The 23,515-nt window shown below is 37.6% G+C and overlaps 1 protein-coding gene across 8 annotated transcripts in view; it reads left to right on the top strand.

Annotated features, from left to right (window-relative positions):
- The window catches only part of PTK2 (protein tyrosine kinase 2), a 224,281-nt gene that overhangs the window by 137,934 nt on the left and 62,832 nt on the right, over positions 1-23,515 (top strand). For all 8 annotated transcript variants that reach the window (XM_075024018.1, XM_075024020.1, XM_075024019.1 and 5 more), the window contains 7 exons: positions 7-61; positions 4,405-4,545; positions 5,274-5,351; positions 6,320-6,427; positions 7,680-7,797; positions 14,784-14,814; positions 17,327-17,379. In XM_075024018.1, coding sequence (XP_074880119.1) covers positions 7-61; positions 4,405-4,545; positions 5,274-5,351; positions 6,320-6,427; positions 7,680-7,797; positions 14,784-14,814; positions 17,327-17,379 — 584 coding nt within the window. The remainder of the gene's footprint in view (positions 1-6; positions 62-4,404; positions 4,546-5,273; positions 5,352-6,319; positions 6,428-7,679; positions 7,798-14,783; positions 14,815-17,326; positions 17,380-23,515) is intronic.

Genomic DNA, 23,515 nt, shown 5'->3' with positions numbered 1-23,515 from the left:
TTTCAGGAAAGATGTTGGTTTAAGACGTTTTTTCCCGAAGAGTTTACTAGATTCAGTGAAGGTAATTATAGTTCCAGTCAATTGTATACTACTTAAAAAAAAAAAAAGTGTCAGAAATCTGCAAATTGCATTATCTTTTTCACCATATAGTCATAAGTGAATTGCTGTGCAGTTGTGCTGTCTTGGTGAAAAATTATCAAACCTGTCTGTCAGATTGGTAAGATACAAATCCATGTAGTACAGGTGTGCAGCTGGCAGAACTAAGATAGTAGTGATTTACGTGGCTGTGCTGAGCTACTGTGAGAGAGGTATACCTCTGCCTCTCAAACCTTGTGGACAGAAGTTCGTAAGAAGTCCTCAGATCCTCTAGTATCAAATAACAACTACCCCCCCCCCCCCCCCCAAAAAAAAAAAAAAAAAAAAAAAAAGAAAAAGATAAATGAGACTTCTGGAGAAGGAGGAAGGGGACATGTAAGAAAGCAGCATATTTTTAGTGGCAATTCAATAAACCATATTTTGCCTCCCTTGCTCAAGACTGTATCTGACTCATTCAAGGAAGATTTCCAGTATTTTCCACTTATGATAATCCTAGTTAAGAGTATAAATGTTAGTTGAATCTCTCTTCCATTGAAGTCTGTGTGTTCCCAGAGTAAAAAATGCAAATTTTTCTTGACATGCTTTGAAAAGGGGGATTAAGAATGGTCACCAAGTATTTTTACAGCTATAGCAGTCTGGTTATGAATGTCTTGGTAAAATATATCTTACCATTCATATGTGAAAGTACAGATCATAAATTGGTATTTTAGAGCTAGTTTTGGTAAGCAGTGATAGAATTCAACTTCAGATTTAGAAAGTTTCTACATTGTGATTTAAATGGGTAAACAGAAAATGTCATGAAGGGGTTTTGTTTCAAAAGACTTTTGAAAATCAGAAGCTAATGAAGTCAAGTGGATTTAAGTAATCCCTCTGCATTTTAATTTAAGCAATTAATCTGAAACTGTATTCTCTGCTAATGAGAGAAATTGTGGTGAAAGGCTCCAGACGTAAAAGAATGAGTAACTGTCTCAAAAATGGTATTACGGAGCCAGAAAACTGACCAACAAAGAGAACTGCTCTTCAGAAATCATGAAACGGAGAGAATAGCAGAAAAGTAGCAGGAATTGCCGGAAGGTGAAGCTGAGTAGAACCTTGCCAAGACATGAAAAAAAGGTTGGACATATGAAGAGGAAAAGCAAGGGAAGGAAGAACGGGTTTGCTTTTTAATTAAAGTTAAAACCCTATTAAAAATAATGTAGGATTGATTCCAATGATTAAATGACTCTCCCACTTGGTGAAGACTGATGATTTTGACCTTGCAGGCAAAGGAGGGCTCCTGATGGCCGTGAAATATAAAATTAATTATTTCTCTCTATTAGTGAGGTAAAGTGTAGAGTTTAGGGCACTGGTAATCAAATTTGTTGATGTTACACATTTAGGAGATGCCAGCTATAGAGAGACTATCATTCTATGTATAGGAAGACCAGAAGGCTGGAAAAATGAAAATAACATATTTAACAGGACCAAGTATGAGGTGATATACAGGGGTTTAAAACCAGAAACTTCAGCTTTATTTAGGGAGCTCGTTAAATAAATAAAAAAGAAGTCAGGAGTTTAAAGACATTTATATATTAGGGATTACAGTGTCTTTAAGAGGTGGTGGTGTAAAAGAAAGCAAGTGCTGTCCTAGGAGGTGTCTCCAGGAGGAAACTTTAAAGTCATTGGACAATGCACTGTGTCTCATACACACTGCAAATACTTGTGTTTATCCGTGTTCAAGAAAGAGTAATCAGCCTAATTCAAGTACAGAGGAACAGTTACTGAGTCAACAGGCCTGCCATTTTCATTACTTCACTGGAGAAGAATAAGAAATCTTCCTGTGTTTGGCTTAGTAAATGGTGCCTTGATGATGATGTGACTGCTAAGCCATGCTGTCTGTATGTAGCTATATCAAGTATGCAAACACCACAGGGGAAAAAAATCTACTTATACTAAGCCAACAATTGGGGCAGGGGAGTGGGGTGGGGAATGATGCGGGGAGATGGATGTAAGCCAGATTGTGTTTAGTTTGCAAATTAGGAGTCTTCACCGTCACTCTAGAGCATGCTTTGAGCAAAAGCAGAGAAAAAAAAATTGTTCTTAGGAAATATTTTAAGAGGAAATTTTCAGTGCATTTCCCTTGAAGTTGTCATTTGCAGGTATTTCTCATAAATGGCTCTCTTCCTTTATGGAAGAGGTAGGGTTTTTTAACTGACTTTCTGTTTACCCCTTACTAATGATCTCAAAGGTAAAGTGAAGAGTAAGTCTTCTTGGTGGACTTAATGAGCCAAATAACATATGCCATTATGCATGGGAGTCAAGATGATGCTGAAAAAGGCCAGGACAACAAACTATGGGCAGAATAAAGTATCTTTCAGCAACTGAGTGGCTGAAATACTTGGGACAACTTGAGCTAGCAGCTACTTTTCTTTTTGTAGTGTCTTCCTCCTGGTATTTGCCAGGCCTTCATTTAAGGCTAAGGTCTTCAGTTCCCTTAACGTTGCTTTTCCCAGTAAAAAGGAAGATAATGTCTGAGGCAGCTCTGGGTGCAGTAGGGAGGTCTCCTGACTGCCAGATGCTTTCTTTATCCTACCCAAGTATCCGCAGCCTGTTAGAGTAGTGATCCACCTGATAGTTGGTAAAAGGTTCTGCTAAAGTGACACAGTAATTTGCAGTTACAAGAAAATGGCACATTTCCTTGTTAACTTCATAACAAAAAGTTTGTGTCAAGCTGAGGGTTTTTTTCAACCCATATATATGTATCGTTGCAAAACTGATTATCATTTTGTATGTGAATATGCAACACCCTTGGATCACTGCTATTAGAGTAACTCTTTTGTGAACACTCCTTTTAAAAAATTCTGGCTATTTAGAGTTCTGAATGTTCTTTAAAGGTTTACTAAAAATGAATGCCTAATCCGACTGGAAGTGTTAACAAAAGGAAGTTTATATTTGTGTAGTGCCTGGAGCTGTTAACAGGCAAGGTGAAAGAATGAAGAGGTTTAATGCTGTTACAACAGGACATTTAGATATGTTTTGGTAGAGGAACAATGGTAATTCCTGTCTCAACCTTGACATATTGCAAAAATAAGCATGGTTTGGCCTTCTATCATTGTTGTTAGTTGGAAGATGTATTGGAAATGGGTATTACTAAGGTTTTTTAAACCACATTCAGTCACTTTAGACATGGGTCAAGCTTTGACAAAGGGAAAAAGAATAGATGTTTATGGTTTTGACATTTTGGCACTATGTGATGGAAACGGTGGGTCACCTGGCCCTACACTACTTACAGAGCATACCTGTACTCTTAGGTCTTTTCCAACCTAAATGATTCTGTGATTCTTACAATTAGGAGAGATGAGAAGGCAACTGCACTTCTGTCTCAATGAATTCTAGTGTTTAGAAACATGTTTTTGTTCAAGATTCTTGACTGCTTGTTCAGTTTTGGGGCATGTTAAAGAGATTGCTTCTCAGATTCTGTTTTATTTTCATATGAGTGGCAGCCTTCCCAGGGATTATACATTATATACAGACAGATACTTCACTTTTCGTAAGTCTTAGTTTAGTTATCCTTTTTCTTTTTTTAAATGCAGTTGTTTGAAAGCCCGATTGTATCCTCTACGTGCTTTCTTTTTCAGGATATGCAATTAGGTGTCTTGCTCTGTCCCACTGTCCCAGATGTTGGGAGGATGATTTGTCCTGCTCTAAATGGTTATTTCTACTCTGAAAACAGTTAATAAAATGATATGCAATAGAGTTAAAATAGTTTAATTTAAATGTTTCATTACTTTTTACATTTATTTGCAATTTACTATTTAAATTTTATATTTTTATATAGAAGTTATTTTGCATATTATCAGACTTCAAGAATCCACTATACTATGGATAGTCTAAGATAATGTGCGCAGGGATTAAGATGCAGCTACAGCTGGGTTGTTACAAGATAAGAGAACGGTGATTTAAGTTTAAAACCTAGTATGAAAGCGTAGGTTGCTGTGTTTTTGTATTGGTACACAGTTAAGAAGTTGGGAGATATGAAGAATCTAGAAAAAATAGTTCCTGTAAAGGTTAACATGTTGTCTTTATTATAATTTATTCAATACATTATTAGTTAGATATTCCCTTTATAATATATAGCAGAAATAATTTTGTTCCCAAGCAGAAGTTGGAAGGCAGAACCATTACTTCTGTTTTGAAGCTTCTTTTTTTTCTTGAGAATTGTCTGCATCTCATTGATGAAGAAACTGTTAGTAAGTGACTGAAACTCTTAAAATGCACCATCACTGATTAGATTTAAAATAATTGATCTTTAAACATTTTAATACACAGGCCAAAACACTACGAAAATTAATCCAACAAACATTTCGACAATTTGCCAACCTCAATAGAGAAGAAAGTATTTTGAAATTCTTTGAGATCCTCTCTCCAGTGTACAGATTTGACAAGGAATGTTTCAAGTGTGCTCTCGGTGTAAGTAGAGGAATGTGGCAGTCGCCAGAATGCATGCTGTAGTTATGAGTCTGGTTTTGCTCAGTTCTGCAACTAATTGCTTGCTTAGTTCCTGTTTTGATGTAGAGATGATTGGATTTCATTAACAACAAAATATATTTATTGATTTGATTTAGAACTTTCTCAGTTGACTGTTACAAAAACACCATTCATTAGTAGGGTAAAAATTGTGCATCATTAAATATTTTTATTGGTGCTTCATTTGTGAAAGTCATGCAATTTTTAAGTTGGTTTTGTGAGGAAATGAGTCTTCTCAGCTTCTTCTGGTTGTAAATTTTCCTCTAATGCCTTTTAATCTCTACCAGTTTCAAAAAAATTTTGAGAAAGGGCCTTAAGTCTGCAGGCTTTGTCGAAATAGGCACTCAAGTAGAAATGAGAACATGAACAGCAGTGTCCATGAGAAAAGAGGAAGTACAGGAAATATATAGTTCTCATGTAGACCTATGATAAAACACGTGGAAACGCATTTTTGAGTAGCAGAGATCCCCAGGAAACGAGTCTTGAGGAGTTTTGCTACTTACAGAATTACTTGATTTTAATATATTTTGAATTGTTTGAAGAGTTTAAAAGCGTCTAGAGCTTAATTACTAAAACCTGTAATTATAACGTTGGAGGATAGCGTTCCATACATAGCAAGGTCTTGTTTTACTGTTGAAATTCTGTCCTGTCTTTCTCCTTCAATTCTGAAGTCAAGCTGGATTATCTCAGTGGAACTGGCAATTGGCCCAGAAGAAGGAATCAGTTACCTTACAGACAAGGGTGCAAATGTAAGTCTACTTCTGTTTTCTCAGTTACTGTCTTAACAACCATGACCTGTTGTGAACTGAACTTCACACAAAGGGGAATTGCAAGTCTAATCTTTGAGTTAAACACACAAGAACTGGGAAATTCAGCATACACAGCTGTACTCAGATACTAACTCATTATTTGGGATCAGAGAAGATGCAGTTGGGTTAAGTGGAGAAACATTGTCAACTTTAGCACTGAATTTGTTGGCTTTTGTACCCAACAAAGTGCTCACTTGCAGAATTTGAAGCGTAAGTGGTGACTTTAACAATGAAACATGAAAATTACTCTAAATCATTCTCCTCTTTCTTGTTTAATCAGTTAGTGTTTAGCATTTGTGCAGTCATTGCTGGTTTATTTGCTTTACTTCATACCCTTAATAGCCTTTTCACTGCCTGATATTGACTGTATTACAGTATTTCCTGTACACCTCCATGGTGCAAGGAAGTTATGTTCAGACAGGTTGTTCTAGCAAAATGGGACCTTTACAGTCATGAATTAAGTTGAGCCTATGTCCAGCTTCTATTGAAATTAATTCAAAGGTAGTGAAAAGGTTTGGAGATCAGGAATGCATAGCCAGCTAAGAACATACCTTTTACAGCAGTCTGGAGGTACATTAAGTATGCTGTGATGTGGTTAACCTGTTGCGTTTTCTGTCTTGACCTCCAAGACTTGTTTCCACTGTGTAGTTTAGCCTGTACCTGCAGTTACTCAACACTGACCTCTGTAGGCAAACTTGGTGCTTGGTTTCATTTTGCAAATACTGTGGATATTTGTATATGTTGTTAGCCAAAGCCTAACGAAACTGTAGGAGGAAGCGGGAACAGATTTCTGCAGGTATAATTTAGAGATCAAAGTCTACATGTGCTTTTGCGACATCAGGAATAAAGGCAAAGTATTTTGCTGTAATTGTGAAATTTTGCCCACTTTTTCTATTGCCTTTCTGCAGCCAACTCATCTAGCAGACTTTAATCAAGTGCAGACTATTCAGTATTCAAACAGTGAAGACAAGGACAGAAAAGGGATGTTGCAACTCAAGATAGCAGGTGCACCTGAGGTATGATATCGACAGTCGTGATAAACTTACTAGCTTTGGTTTTCCTACACTTAATGAAGATATTCTGTATATCATACTTTTGTTCTTGTCTGTAACTTCATTCTCGATTTTTCTACTGTCAGGTTAATTATGATATACTAAACGTATACTTCACTTTTGTACCTGCATGTTTAAGCTGGGCACTGCCTATCTGTGTATGTGTACAAAGACTTCAGTTACTGTTAAACTCTCTTGCTCCTCCTACACTTACAGCCAGTGCATTATATTTTAACATTTTGCATTCCAGGCATTCTGCAGTTGTTTGATTTTTCTTGTTCTTTAACAGGAAAGGGAAGTTAAGTGTGAGCAGTCGTCATTATGCTAGTCAGATATTTTTGTTTTTAAAATAGATTTAGACCTCAGTACATGTTCTAGGTTTTGCATCTGGTGCTTGTAGACTTTGATATTTGTAAGAGAAGCTTAATTGAAAAATACAAGCCCTCAAGTGCAACTTAATAGTAGCCTGTGTATGTGTATGATGCTATGTCCTAAAGAGGAAACTGAGCAATTTCACTTTTGTGAAAAGGGGAAATACGAAAGAGGGAAAACTTGTTCCCTCATATTACATGGAGGCAAAGCTGGAAGGGAAGTCAAATTTTTTTGCTTGATCTTTTCCAATGCACTGGAAAACAGTCACTGTGGTAGGGAAGGATTGAGGGCAAGTTGGCAACTCTGTGCAGAGAATGATGAATGTTGGTGGTATTAAGATTAATAGCTTGTCTGTATGTCTCATCTCTTTTTCCACTGTCCATCTTTTTTTTAATTATTATTTTTATCTTTTTTGAAATTGGGAAGGTTACTTTTTAGGGCAAAGAATAAATTGCTGCAAAAGGGTGGAAAAAAGACACCACCTGTAAAAGCTTTAAGGAATAAGCAGCTTCTTCAGAATTGTCATAATTATAGCCATAAAAGTCATAGCAGTTGTAAGGAACAGTGGTTGATGGAAAGTTTAGCTAGCAAGCCACTTAATAAGCCCAGATTAATGTTACATTTGGGTGGAGTGTATTATCAGCGGTGCTTTTGAACCTTGTGTTTTAAATTTTCTACATAAAAAGTAAAGCAAGAATCTGGTTGTTTTTTGCTCACCCACATTTTTCTGTTTACTGTTTGCAAGTGTGTGTAAAGTTCTGATGCAATGACACAGCTGTTCTACTCAGTGTTTGCAACTACAATAATACATCTTTGTTGGTGCCTTGTGTTTTTCCTTCTTTAGCCTCTGACAGTGACAGCACCATCCTTAACCATTGCAGAGAATATGGCTGACTTGATAGACGGATATTGCCGACTGGTGAATGGAGCTACGCAATCTTTTATTATCAGGCCACAGAAAGGTAAGGAGGTGTTTCATTCTGGTAGTTGCTATGCTCTTATCTACTGATAGCTTATTTTGGACTTGAATAGAAGACACAAGGTAGCAGCAAAACCCTCATTTGGAGGCTCTTGTCTTTCAGGGGGGTACCAGAGGTATTTTTGTTATGAGAAGCACTGATAGTAAATGTCACTCCATCAAAAATTACTCAATGGCTGATAATTTAGACTGGTTTTCAGTAATCACTGTTTTACACTATTCTAAACTTAACTAGCAGAAGTAAATTGTAATTACAGGCACTCCTAACAGGGACATGTTATCTTGAAATGTGATTCCCTGATACACAAGTGGAAGTTCAGAGAGGCTGGTTAGTATGCATGTGGATAAAGTTCTGACTGGTGATAATTTTTAAAAATGTCTGCCTTCCTCCTAGATACTCAAAACATCTCTGTTTGAAAAAAAAAAATCAGACTTTGAGAGAAGTCTCATGAGCTTTTCTCATAAAATAGACTAAAGCAGAGATGCATTTTGTAGTGTTGATCGGTTGTTTCTGTAGCAACCCACAAGCTGGAAGCAGCGAGACAAGGGTGGAGGTACACCTAGCTTTAAAGAGAGAATTTTAATCAAATTTCATTCAGTTTTTTTCTAATTTCGGACACCTTTAATTATTGAAAAACATCCAAGCAAAGGTGCTTCAGAATGGAAATTTCTGTCCTCCTGTACTAATCTTTACTTGTGGAAATTAAACCAACTTCTTTGGTTTCTAAAACAATGAATAAATTATTTCCTTCTTCTCTATTTCTAATACAAGAAAGTACACAAACTGTCCCAGAAGCTCTCCAATCTGAAGCTGGGTCCCTTTTTAGCCACATTTTTGCTTTTTTGTGCCACTGGTTTTCCCTGGTCTGTAGTTGTTCAAATGGGGTAACGTTATTAACATAGTTCAGGTCTTTCCCAGGTCCATATATAGCATCCTGCCTGTGCATGGCAGAAAAAAAACCCACACTGAAACTTGGTCATTCAGTAATGGAGAAATGTGATTGTAGGGTGTTAGATGTTTTGATAGCACTTAGTAATTGTTCAAATTTTTCTTAAACTTGCATGTTTGTTATTTCTGACCCGTAGCGTGTGACTGACCTTTAGCTCCAACATTAGCAGCTTTGTTAGAATTTGTTAGTCATGCAACCTTATCTCCATACAAAGGAAAATCTTGTCTCAGCACAAACTCTGCTGTTATAGCCAACCTGGTGCACAACTCAGTGATGATGAACCATTGGCACCAAAATTTGACACCAAAAGGATAAGCTAGCATAAGTGATAATGCTAGTTTATTCTAAAAATAAAACAGGCATCACAAACCAAGGTTTTCATTTCACTAGGCTAGTCTATACCTGTGGGTGATTGTCTTTTGTGCCTCTTCTTTTCTGAAAAGGTTTGGGGTTTGTTAACAATCCTTGTTATTCACTCATAAAACTTTCCTTCTAATATGCAGTGGATTGGCTGTTTTTCAGCCTGAACTATAGTAGACAAAGCTGAGCTTCTAAAACTTCTTGGTATCTTAACACATTACCTTTCCCCACCTCTCAGTCATACTAAGTTAATGGATAGCTCCGACTCTGTCCTCTACTTTTTCTTTAGAGATGTACATGTAGAGTATGTCCAATTCTTGCCACTTCTGCACTGGTAGTATTTCAGAAGTTTGGTCCATTCAGTCTACATTGCTAGTGCTATTATCGGCTTGTTCCTCTGCTACTAGAATGGCTTTTCATTTCTTACCTGTACATAAAAAAATGCTCTTAACTCCGCAAAATACTACTGCCTCACAATTTCTAATTCTCTCACTCACAACAGCAACTGCAGCCAGTCAAGGCCTTCATCAAGTCTTAGTTCTGTTCGTCCAGTGTGCAAGCTTCTAGTGCTGTGCGTTGTGGCACTGATTGTGCTCCAGTCACATGTGTTTCCATTTCTCAGCTAAACCCTGCTCTGCTGTCCTCTGCTGTTCTTGCCCAAGCAAGGGAGCAGCCCCCAGTCAAAATCTCTACAGGTTTTACCATGTCCTCTTCGATACTTACTTGTTTCATGATGCGTACAAGCAGCTGCCATCTAAGATTAGCAGGGCACGTGGGTCCTAACTTACTGCTGTAGGTGACAATAAAAATTCACCCACTGTATTTGTAGTTTTTCTTTCTAATTCTTATCTTCCTCTAACCTGACTTGCTTATCATTCAACTGTTGCATCTTCTAGACTCACTAAGCTCTGTGAAGGGCGAGATTTCTGATTTTTCTGTGTTGCACAAGTATGCCTTGCCCTGTGGTTTGCTGGTAGGCATGAATGCAAAATAAATCAATGCATTTAATGGAGTGTGTTTATTGTGTGATATTCTTATTGGTGTATTTTAACATGGAGCAAATGAGCAGTGATTGAGTTAAAAGAACGCTATATAGCACTTTGGGAACACTCTATGCAAACATGAAGAGAATCCCTCCAGTTAAAATAAATTGTACAGTTCTTTTGTCTGAGGTTTCTTTTTTTTGAAGTTCATAGCAGTACTCAACATATTAATTAAACATTTCGTAGGAGAGCTGTCCCCACCATGATCTGCATTCCCAGATCCCTCCCACAGTGAGCTTTGATTATATAAGGCGCATCAGAAACAAATCATGTAGCAACTCTTGATCCAACAGATGTGTTTTCTCCCCTCTTTGAGCTTTCCCATCACCTCTTTGTTGTAAATTTACATGTTTATTGCAACTCTCCTCATAAATTAGCCTTCTTGATTACTAAAAGAACCTGTGTTTTTATGATATTGTCTCTCTCGCTATCTATTAATGATCCACTTTCTCTTAATTTGGTGAGAACACTTGGTAATGTTTAAGACCTGGATAGTACTTGGCATATTTCCATTCAGTTTGTTTTATTTTTCATAAATATTTTGGTATACAGGTCCCTTTAGACCAATGTGGAAACTTTAAACTTGATATTTGTGTTTCCATTATCACACTTAACTCTTACAGGCAAAGAGCAGAAATGAAGCAATGGATAAAAACTTAAATTGCTATTAAGTGGCTATTTACTGACTGGAATGTGCACTAAGTAGCTTCCCTGTGATCTTAAGTCTAGTGGCTGAATTTTGTATCTATTAATCACTTTAAACAAGCTTTATAGGTAATGCAGAATTGTCAAAACTCTTATAAAAGGCTAAAAAGACTTAGGAAAAAAACACCCGAGCAACTGAAATAGTTATCTGATTGTCATTCCTTTACACCAGAACTCACCTTTACATTGAAACATTCCCTTTAAATCTGAAAGTATTACAGCTAAATGAAAACTCAGAATTTTGAGTTTCAAAATACCAAAATTAAATAATCCATTAATTTCTCCAAATAATTGTTTTCTGTTTTCACACAAATTAACCATGAGCACTGTTTTAGTTTTAATGGAATGGCAGCATGTATTCTAATTCTTACGATAATGTTATCACTTTGACTAATTTGACCCCTCACTGATTTTGCTTTCACAATAATTTCAATCAGGTGAGGACAGTTTACATTGTGGTAAATCAAAATACTTGAGAGTTCTTTTCACATTGCCTGGATCCAGGTGTTACGGGACTGGTGGAAGGTACTGAGCGTAGGTGCCAAGGTTTTGGTAGCAGCGGGGCTGCAGGGGTGACCGCTGCAGGAACAGACCAGGGGTTGCCCTGTGCCGGTCACAGCTCTCTCTGCACCATTCCACCCCTTGCCTCTGTGATACACACACTTGATAATTCTCATTAAAATACACATTCATCACACATCTTTAGGACTTTCACTTATATCAACAAAAATTCCCAACATCCAAATCTAAAGTATCATCATCACAAAAGAAAAAAAAAAGAAAAAAAGAACAGTATATACACAATAAAACTCTCCTTGTCCCATCACTGCTCTATGACAATACATTGCAAACACCAGCATCCAAGCTCCCCACAATTATTGCACTCCCTGTCTGACTTTTGGCGGCTATCTCTTTCAGTTACTGTTGCTGCCTTGAACTCCTGAAACCCCATGTTGGGCACCAAAAAGGTGGGTTAGCCCTGGCCAGCAGGCGACCTCAGCTGCTTGCTCACTCCCCCTCCTCAGCAGGACAGGGGGAGAAAACAGGATGAGAAAATTCATGGGTTGAGATAAAGGCAGGGAGATCACTTAACAGTTGCCAACATAGGCAAACCAGACTCGACTGGAGGAAAATTACTTTATTCCCAATTGAAATAGATTTGGGTAGTGAGAAACAAAGACAAAATTTGAGCAACACCTTCCGCCTACTTCTCTCCTCTCCCCCTATATCTTTCCCCAATCCCACTTTCACCCCTTCCCTCCCAACTCGTGTCCCCCTGAGGGTCGGCGCCGGGGCCGGGGGTTGCGGTGGGTCCCCCCCAGCCCCTCTGGGCCGCTCCTCCCTCCTCCCACGTCTCCCTGCTCCAGCACGGGCCCTTCCCGGGCTGCAGTCCTTCAGGGACAACCTGCTCCCGCCCGGGCTCTCCACAGCCACTGCTCTGAGCCAGTTGGGACCGGCTGGAACCGGCTGTGTCCGGCACGGGGCAGCCCCGGCCTCTCCTCACACAGGCCGCCCTGCAGCTCCTGCTGCCAGCACCTGGGCACGGACAGCCCAGTACAATCATGCATATCCTATTTTTTTAACTGAATACAGAATTGGGCAAAATGTTGTGGGTTTCAACTTGTGAAAAACAACATATGCTTTTACTGTGATGCTGTTAGTAACGAATTTTGACTTCAGACCTAAAAGGGTACTAATGAATGTTTCGTTATTTTATTTGGGATATAAGCTGTAAACAGATGAGCACCAACTTGGGAAACCCTGCCTGAAGTGAGCAGTTTGTATCTAGAGAGCACGTAGGCGTCTATAAGATCAGCTTTGATATGCCATTTCGACAGTAGTCACATGCAGATGGATTTTTCTTGAACATACGAAGCATTGTGGCCCTGCAAGGGTTATGAAATCATTCACTGATGTTTCTGAAGGCCCCAGATATGATGCTGATGTGCTTCACATGCAAAAGAACCCAAAGGAAATGAAAGTTCCATCTTTAGAATATAGTTTGAATAGTATGCAGTTAACACGTGATGGAGCTACATATTAAAGAGCAGGGAAAATAATTTTGAATAGCTGCTTATTAATTGTGCATCCATTATCTTGCTTTAAAAATATGGAATGATTAAGTTAACTGTGCAATTTAGTAAAGTTATTTTAATACAGAGGTTTGTATATTTGTATCACTTTTTAAGTCTTGAAAAACAACAGACTGCAAGTATGTTTCACCAGTAACATGTGTGATTGATTCATCAGCAACATCTAAACCATTAAATCCATTGATACATGTAGGAGCAGTGTTGGAATAACTAGCAGTAGCAGCATAACTTGATGTAAACTAGAACACAGGATGCTTTCACAAATAATGACTGACAGCTGATGTAGATATCGGGTGGAATTTAAGGTTCTTTTGAGTGTTCTTCACAACCCTAGGGAGGCCTGCATAGTAGCAGGCAAGACTCTTCTGCCAGTTTCTCCAAGCCTGATGTCTTTTGTCCAGTTTCATCCAGTGTGAACCCTCTACTGCCCATTACGGTCTCTCTGTTTTGGTTACCTACCCCCCAGTCTTTTATTGCTAGGCTGTCATCTTTATGCCTTTGATCTCATACTTGTCACTCCACACTGCCTCTAAGGATCTTTGCCTTTTATTTCCTTCCCTAAAAGGTATCATTTACCCTAACATACCACAATACCTGTATCTCCCACCTCATGCTTCTTGTATAATCTTGCTGTTCTTCCTCTGCCCTCCAGTTTCAGGGCTCTAGTCACTTTGCCAAGCTGCTGCAGGTCATCTTCCAAATCACAGCTTCTTGTTTCCCTTCTTTCCTGCATCTTCCTTTTCAACACCTGCAATCAGACAGATCAAAACAGACATAGGTTGGTGAGCCAAATGATCTTCTACCTTTAGACAGCAAAAATATTGTAACAAAATACTGTAGTTTGCCATGGTCAGCATGGCTTCTGGGTATCGGGCGTTTCTCTACTCAGTCCCATAGTACACAAAGGTGAGATTGTACTTCTGTAACATCTGGAAATTTCGGAAATGCAGCATAAAAGCAAACTAGAATTTACATGATTTTGTTTAAACAGCATATGTCACCATTTTCTAAAACTGTGGCTGTTCTGTTTTCTCTCAGGTCACTTTATCAGTGCTACAGTGATTTAGAGAGTGAAGCCCATTTTAATTGCCCACCTTGTCTCCTTCCCTGCATATTTCAATCTACTGTAAATCATTGATGTTTTACTAAAGGATTAGTCACTTCCCCATCATCCTTCCCCACATAGATACCAACTGTCTCATCAAATACAATAGGGGAAAAAAACCCCTTGAATATGTACATCCAAGCTTTTATACACAATACCATTATCAAAGAAAGACCGGCAAGGATTTGAAAATAGTTTACAAAAAGCTAACTTCATCTCTGGCCACTAAGTTTTACTATTGTATAATGTCAACCAGATGTGAAATCAGTATGATAAGTTACACGGTTGAAAGATTTATTTTAGTTGTGTTACGTGGAAGTCCCAAGTTGTCTTCAGTTGTTTTATTCATATGTTAGCACTTAGCACATCTTGGAGATAAAACAAAAGCATTTCTTACTAGAGAGATGAGATACTGTCATACCTTCTGCAAGTGATTTATCGGAGTTATTTGTTAAGAATAAAAAGGAACTTCCGTATTCTGTATATGTTGTTCTCTCAGACAAGAGTTTGCCGAAAGGTCTGTATCACTGCTTAGAAGGAGTTGTGTTGATATGCTGCTCTTAGTATATGTATAGAACAGTCTTTTGAATCAAGGTAAGTTTTCCTGAGAGATTGTGATGATTACTGTTTCAGGCATTTATATATTGCATATTGAGAGAGGTTATATGGAAACTTGAAAAAATTTTAATCCTGTTTTCTTCTTGTTTACACAGAAGGCGAAAGAGCTTTACCATCTATACCAAAGTAAGTTTTATGCTTTCTTTTTTTAAAACAAAAGTTTTGAAAAATAGTTTTGCTTAAGTGATGCTTTAGGACTTTTTATATGTGCTTAATTTTTATTGTTGCTTTTGGGTTCTAGGACAAATAGCAGGCCGTGATTTGGGGCCATGGGGCATAAATGACTGACAGCAGTATTAAACTGTAAAGATACCAGAAATAAAATCTGAGCAAAAAAGTGCATAATGCATTGATCATATTTGACAGTAACAGAAGAAGGATGTTTTGGAAAAGAATTGACTGGGATTCAGGCTATTTATTTTGAGTCCATGAGTAAATTTAATTATAAGAGTGATGCTAAACAGTTTTTGAATTCTGTTTTCAATCTGTGAGTCAATGTATGCTCTTGTTTTTCCTATTTGCCCCCTTTTCTGCTTATGTGAAATACGGAAAATATTTTTTTCTCTTCTTTCATAAATGTCTCATGTCACCTTTTGTTAATAATATTTCCATAATAGGGCCAGTCTGAGTTGGGATCTTTAGATTCAATGCAATAAAGAATAACATTTACATAACAAATACCTTTTAATCTATTTTTTTAAATACAGTAATGTAGAAAAATTCTTCTCTGATAGTAATTGTGGATTTGTAGAAAATGCTAATCTATTTCAGGCAAATGGAGTTGCCTTTTTTCCTCTGGCTAGTTTTATGGTGATACTGTATCCAAGGTATGCTGAGACATGCTGTCTTATAATTCTTATAAAGTATGCTAAGTTACCTCTCTGCATGTTTCTCCTTCCCAAACTTTAAGATAAATAAAAAAATATTTCTGATTTAGCTCTGTTTGAATGAAGAATACTTCTTACGTTGTTGGAGTTGGTAGTCCATAACGCAGTGGTAGGCAAGCCTATTAATTCTTCCTGATGATTCTCTACACTCCTGCTGTCAGTGGCTAGGTCTCCATCCTATCTGGCAAGTTGTGATGGTCGTCTCCCCTTTGCATGTGCAGTTTCTTATTATGGCCTCCTAAACTTCAGTCCTTTAACCAAGCCTCTTTTTTTTTTCCTTTTTTACAATCTTGACTGCTTTCTCTGCAGTCAAACTTATAGCCATAGTCAGACCCAGTTTAAAGCCACATCTCATCAGATTGTTTTCCTTGAACCCTGTTGGGCAGTGTCACCAGTGTCCAGTAGCAGGAGATAACTGTTGAAAGACCAAATGAAATTTAGCAGTTTATAGTGTCTTATCTCTTCCTTTTTCCTTTGGGACACAGGGACTGTGCCTACTTTGACCCAGCCACCTCATTCTGTTTCTTCTTTGATTCCTGGGAGGAGTCTAGCATAATAATAATAATAATTAGTAGTAGTAGTAATAGTAGTAGTAGTATTCGTATTATTACTACTACTACTACTTCTTTAACTGTTCAGTGGAGTATGGAACACAATGTGTTCCTGAACCTGCAAAAAGCTAGCCACTTAGATACTAGTGGTTGCTCCTCCTTCTCAGGTCCTGCTGCAGTCCTCACTAGCCAGGTAGCTTTCTCATGGTGCAGAGAGAGAGGAGTTAAACTGCCAGGAGGAAAAGGACGTGAAAGTTGAGGCTGGAAGTAGTAAATTGGTAAACTTAGTGTGCACTCTTATGGAAGAGGAAAATTTGTTTTTACTTAAATAGATACAACTGAGAAGCACAAAATAATTTTCTAATTACTTATATTTTATCCTTTTTTTATTTGTAAGGATTTCTGGGATAAAATAAGGTTTGAAGGAAAAGCTTCTTCCCATTTTTGGGACAGTTTACCAAAATTGAATTTGTACACTTGAGTCTGTTTAAACAAGAGCACCACATATGCTCTTAGGCTGGCAGCAGAGGAATGGGCTTTTGTTGAATATATAGAACTACTAGGCAACACCCATCTTGCATCTAGAAAGATGTGCCTTTGCCAGATGAAATTCCAGATACCTGAAAGAACGAAGTGCAGTACTCTTGCTGTTCTACCATTAAAATCATGTTTATATGTGTACATGAAAAAAAATTTAGAAGAATTCATTGGAATTTGTTACTAATTAATATTTATAGCTAATTAAATTTAATTGTTTTTCTTAATTTACTTGATGTGTAAATCAAATCAAAGTTGTACAGGGAAAGTCATTTACAAACAAAAACTCAATTCATACTTTATTTCCAGTAAATAATACAGACAGTAGCAGCACCATCAAATTACGTACATTGACAAAGTTCAGACATGCACAGATTGTTCTTAAAAGTTTGTAAAAATTAGGTTTTCTTTTTTCGTTGAAATTTGCTGTCATTGAGAATCAATACGCTAATTAAAACTGTAATGCAATCTCTCTGCTCTTACTCCCCTAGATGGGATTGAAATGGTAGATTCCTTTCTGACTTTTCTCCCCCTCAAAATCTGTCACTGTGGGAAATGGATTGGCCCTGCTAATTACAGTAGGTGCCCTGTTAGGATGAATTCCCAGTGTATGTGACCGTGAAGAATGTACAGCATTCAGCGATTCCAACCTCTGTTTTACAGGCTGGCCAACAATGAGAAGCAAGGAGTAAGGTCACATGCAGTCTCTGTGTCAGGTAAGGCTCATAAAAAAAAATGCAAGTTTATTTATAAAGCTAGCGGATGTTTAGGTGGATTTTACACTCGCAGTTAGCTCACTTCTTGCTGCATGGCTGTTGACTTTCCCAAAACCATAGCTGTGCTGCCTTTGTAGTGCAGTTTCTAAAGAGAAACTTTTTGCAGCTATCCTACGTAGTGTCGCTTGTGAGAGCAGCCATATCCGTGCAGTAATGCAGGGACAGAATACTTCAAAGCAAAGCTCCTTGTCAATGTTTTCACTTAGCTTTGTAATGAAGTAGAATATTGTGGGCTAGAACTTAAATTACCTGAGTATGTGTTAATTATGAAGGAGCAACTTTGAAAAGTGAAAATAGGCAATTAATCATTGCTTTTCAGAAAGAAACTTAATAGCTGGTTTTTTGTAGCTGCTGTTTAGATCAAAGCACTTAATTTTTGCTATTGAAAATCACAAGTTAATTGAAGGATGAGCATGTGAGATAATACATGTTGTTTCTATAGCTTATAGGCTTCTGAGATTTCTGTTAGTTACTGTGGGGTTTTTTAAGTTTCTTTACTTGAGAGAGAACATTTTTCTTTTACAGACTCTCAGAACAAATCCTTTTGAGGGATTGATTCAGTGTCCTAGTAGAAAATAAATTTCTAAATCTTTATACATAATACTTATTAAGGAGATTTCTCAATTCAAAAGTGTATTAATATTATGGTATGTTGCTACAGATTTCTAGTATTTGGCCACAACTTCAGGAACCAATACTGTGACCCAGTGGAGTGTACACCCCTGACTTACAAGGAGGCTATAGCCCCACTTTAACATTTATGTGAGCGCTTAGTAGCACATATTCAAAAACCCGACATACTTCATACAAGGAGGAGGGAAGAAATGTAGATGTTTGATTAATTTCCTACTTTTCAGATTCCTTTCCCCACCTTTAACCTTTTTTTAAAGATGTTTGATATTCACCCCTTGGCATAGGAGGCCTAAGTAAACAGACCTTGCACAAGAAAATAGATGAGAGGATCTGGAATTAAAATGTCTATCAAGCTGCAGAGGTGTAATAGAGCCTCATCAGTTACTGTTACCTCTCAGAGTCAAATAGCAGCTCTTCTTCCTTCAGCACCTATCAAGCAAGCATGGTAGATAAGGTAGATGAAGCATGGTCAGCATTCTTGCCTGTGTGGCTCATGTTAGCTGTTAGAAAAAGTTGAAAGTTCTTAAGTGATTAATGCTGTGTTTTTTAATCACCCCTCTCACGCAAAAAAAGCTAATCCTCGGACAAAAAGTTGTACTCCCCTGCCACCTCAAATTTTCACCCTTTCAATTTTTCTAAGAATGCTGATATACTTTTACTATTAAAAGCAGTAATAAACGCTTGCTTCATGATCCTTTATTGCTGTCACTTTGACTTTGCAAATTTAGGTGTCTTTTGCTTGATGCAGTATATCTGAAGTACTCTTGTGTCTCAGAGCACAACTCCTCCGCTTTTTTGAAGTAGTGTTTTGATATTAATGTAGGGAAGTTAGTTGTAATACTACATAACTCTGGCATTTAGGGAGTCACATAAAGGTGAATGATGGGCAAATGTGAGCTTTGCTGTAGCACCACATAAGAGACAGAAGTAGCAATGCTGAAGATGAGCTGGTTGTTCAAGTCAGTGTCACAGAAGCTGTAAGGTGCAAAGCTGGCTTTTGATGCCATAAGCAAAAGAATAAAATTAAACCAGAAGATGTCCTTCCCTTTCTTTCTAATAGCAAAATCAAAACCAATTAGGTATTTTTCTTGTATTGTAGTAAGGTTTTATATCTTCTCACAATGAAATCATTGTGCTTAATGCTTGTTTTTTATACCGTCTTACAAACCACTGGAAACAGTGACATAATACTGGAGTGATTCAAGCCATTGCATTTATTATTCAGTCTCAAGGGTTTGTTGTACTTTTAATATAATAAGGGTACATAGAACACAGATAGACTTTTTTTGTTGTTGGGGTTTTTTGCCCCAAGATTATTTGAAATGCGTTGAGTGTGGCATGGATGTCAGTATATTTAAACCACAGACAGATTGTTGAGATGAAGTTGCATCATAAGGGTTTTTCCTCAGGAGGTGCTTTCTGTAAGAATCTGGGTCCCCAGAGGAATCAACTTCTTATAAATGAACTAATACTTCATGTAGATGTGAAGAAGTGTCGCTCCTGTTGTCACATGTAACTGATACATCGGTATGGAACAACACAGGCAACAGATGTACATAATGTTCAGTTAACCCAAGAGTTGCAGGTCAGCAGAGTCTGACAGCTGACAGCATCCAGTGCAAAGCCAGCTGTGGGTGATGCTATCTTGGTTTGCAGAATAAGAGCTTTTCTCTGGTGACATTTAAATGACTTAGAGCTAAGGGCTTCAAACAAGACGAGCTTTTATAACTTACTGACAGCTGTAACATCCTTCACGCCTTTGATGGTTTAAATCATAAATTAACTCTGCCATTTGTTTTCAGTGAGATTGCTCCCATTTGTTTAGGCCTCTCCCGATGCTAAAGCTAAATAGCAAAAATCTGAGATAGGCATTCAGGAGGAAAATTAAGCAGTCAGACATATTTGTAGTATTAATGCCCTTAGTTCTAAAGGAAGGCTTCACAGTGAATTCCTCACCACAATTTGGGGAAGCCGGCAATAGCCAAAAACCAGTGCAGAACACAGTTTGGTGGTCTAAAAGTTCAGGTGTTTGTCTGAAGTTTTGTAGGTTTAAAAATGAGCCTGTTAATGAAAGACACCTTGTCTTTCTTTCTGCAATATTTCTGGTCTAGTGAAGTGAAAGCTTGTTCTTTCCAAGTATTTCAATATTCCAAAGCATACAAAGATAGAAGGTTTTTAAATACTTTTTTTTTCTCTCTAAATAAAGGCCTTTTCAAACTAGTGAAGGGTGAAGTTGGTTTCAGGAATCCAAAGCAGCAGATTGCTGGACCTGGGAGCCAAGATGTATTCTCTTACGGGTGTGTGCCACTGAACCAGGTTTCACCACACGCCTCTTACTGCATGCTTCTGTTCCTGTTTCTTCTGGTATTATTTGTCTGCCTGCCTTCTCCAAATTAGATGTTCCTTGCAGTGGGCACTGTCTTTCACTGTGTGCAAGTAAGATGCCTGCGAGATTTCCCCCATTTTTTTAAAGCATAGTAATAATTCTATCCCTCAAATTTTACATTTGTGTGTGTGTAGTTTTATAAATAAATATAAATAACAAGCACAATTAAATGAGTTGGATTTTAGATTTCTTTGGTATACATTTGATGTTTTCGTTTAAGTTGCAGTGATTCACCAGAATCAATGAGTGTTTTAGCTAATAGGTAGATAGTTCCAACTTTTGTCTCCTTCTCCCTCTACTTCGGTGTTTACATTAAAAAAGAATTCTATGTATTTAGCCAAGAGTGTACACTCAGGAAACAGTAAGGCTAAACTATTTGCTCTGTGCAAATAGTATATCAAATTTGTAAGAAGCAGCATACCAGTTTACTGTAATTTTATTGACTAGATTTCCTGCTGTTTTGCTTGGAGTCACCATGTTAAAATGCTCTGCTCTAGTCTACAGGAACTTGTTTTGGCCAGCAGTTTGTTTTGAAATAGCAAGCATTAGCCTTAGTAAGGTGATGCATATATTTCCTGATACACATATTTCCAAAAATAATAATTTACCTAGTCAATTATATAGTATAAAAAGTTCTTTATAAAATGAAATCAATAAAGCTGTAGTGTCCTTGCTCCCTTTTTGCATAAATTCTTTCTGACACAGAGTTCTTTGGCTTCTTCTGCCTCATCCTCGCTTATATAAATATGACTAGGAAGAATAAATATGCTTTTGCATCCCTTGACTAAGTCCTTTGCACTAGAGAATTCTGTGGACATAAATTTTTTTAATCATAGCTCAAACGTTACTTTACGTGCAGTGCTACAGAATATGACATTTCAGACTGACTTGTTTCAGCGAGTATTGAACAAGCAGAGTATTGAACAAGTCTTGGCAATGTTATGTTCTTGGCATTGTTAGGTTTACAGTTGGACTTGAAGATCTTTAAGGGTCTTTTCCAACCTAAATGATTTTGTGATTCTAAGCAGTTACTCTTGGCATTTGGATATTCAGGTACTGCAGAATAAAATAACGTGTTTGTGGGGAGGGAGCTCTAACTGGAAAGATGACAGTAAGGAAGAAGATGAGACATACTGCTGGAGCCAGTACAAGGCATGTGCCTGAAGGGGTTTTTTAGGGCCTGCCACAGGGTTGGTCTTGGTTCCAAGTGGGTGCTGGTTTTGCAGCTTTAGTGTGTGCTTACTTGGTGAAGGAAATTGAAAGGTATTTAAAAATATGATCGCTGTTTCAGATGTTAAGGCAGGCTGTTCAAGCCATCTACGTAACAGGCCCCAGGACACACACCTTTAATAGGGAAGTAGGTACCTTAAAGAGAAATTTGTTTGTCATCTTGTTCCCTAGCTGGCATGGCTGTTGTTATTAACACAAGTAGCATTTTAGAGTAAAAAGGGGTGTAGCTCTAAGTGCATGGTAATAAAATGGCATAAGTTTCTAATAATGCTGTTGTGCCATTGTCTCTATATAGAGGGGAAAAATTGTTTGCATATTGTGACTCTGTAAGAAATTATAACTGCACCCCATGGTTTAGGTATATCCAGTAACATGCCCTGTGAAGGAGAAATCAGGTCTCTGGGAGAGAGCTTCCTTACAGGAACTGAAGGATTTTAGCATCTTGAAAGAGGGGCTTCTCAGCAAGTTTCCAGATTCTGCCTTAGAATCACTGGTTTAGAGTATGATATCATTACACTTAAATCGCATGCTGTGGTTAACTCCTGATCATGGCGCTGAAGTGGCATGAGAGTTCTCTAAGGTGCTACTTATGAGCAGATCCTGTTTGAACTAGTTGCCAATTTAGTCATACCACTGAACTGAAATTTCAATTTGAATGAAAAAAATTCTCTTTTGAAGGAGATAAGCATGATTTAAGTGAGATTTTTAGCATGCAGAAAAAAATTATATGGTATATATAAAAATTATATGGTAATCCGTGAGAAAGTATTCCGGTAGGTTACCTAGAACAAACTGAAATATAGCAGGAGCCAAATGTCAAAACACAACAAACAGGAGGGGAAAAAAAAAAAATATTCACCTGATTTCATTATTACAACACTTTAAAATGTTCTTAGTGAAGGAGATGTCAGCATATGAAAGGGCCTGCATGTACAGGTAAGTGATGCGGGCTGATCACAAGCAAAGCTTGTGAGCAAGGGTGGAAAGACGAATACAATTTTATTGAATCACTTCTGCTTGCAAAGCACAGTGCATGCTCTGTTTCATGATTCCTGTGCTCAAAATGAAGGTCTGCCCTGCACTCAACTCTGAAAGAGTTTCTTGTGTAAGACTTGCATTTCCTAGTTCAATTTGAATTAGTAGGGGAAAAGGGTGTTCTTTGCTTGAGGTTATAAAGTTGTTTGGGTTTTTTTTCATGTTCATTTTATCAAGTCACTCAAAAAGACAATGCTGAAAAGTGCAAGTAGATTTTTAAGATGAAAAATTGTATCTTGAGTGCTTATGACTGTGTCTGCTAGCTCAGTTATGTCGTACTCTACAGCTCACTTCTGAAAATAAAGACTAAAAGTCTTAGCATAAATTACATAGTTATAGATTCAAATTACTAAGTAATTAGAGGAATATAAAAGCTCTGTACAGCTGTAGCTCTGCCATATGGTCACAGGACTGGGAGACATTCAAGCCTAAGGTTTACTGTGGATTAATTTTAAAAACCTTGAGCAGGTCATTAGTCTCCAAGTTCACGAAGGGAGTTACTTGCTTCTTAACTCGCCCAGCTATTCCACTGATTAATAAGATAATACAGTTAAAAATACCCTTAATGCTAATAAATTACAATATTTCAGATTCCCATCACAGTTGAGTAGAGCGGTGTTCTTATCTTTTTGTATTTTAGACTGACTAAAATGCTTCTTTTCATGCATAAGACCAGAATGGAGGAGACCAGTGGAGACAGTCAAAACAGATTTCCTCTGTATCAGTGCCTAGGAAGTTACTGCATTGATTTCATCAGTCTGTGTTGTTGGTTAAAGAGTTCTTCCCCTCCTA

The sequence above is a fragment of the Buteo buteo genome, chromosome 3, assembly GCF_964188355.1.
Source record: "Buteo buteo chromosome 3, bButBut1.hap1.1, whole genome shotgun sequence".
NCBI lineage: Eukaryota > Metazoa > Chordata > Aves > Accipitriformes > Accipitridae > Buteo > Buteo buteo.
This window is presented reverse-complemented; position numbering and strand designations above follow the sequence as displayed.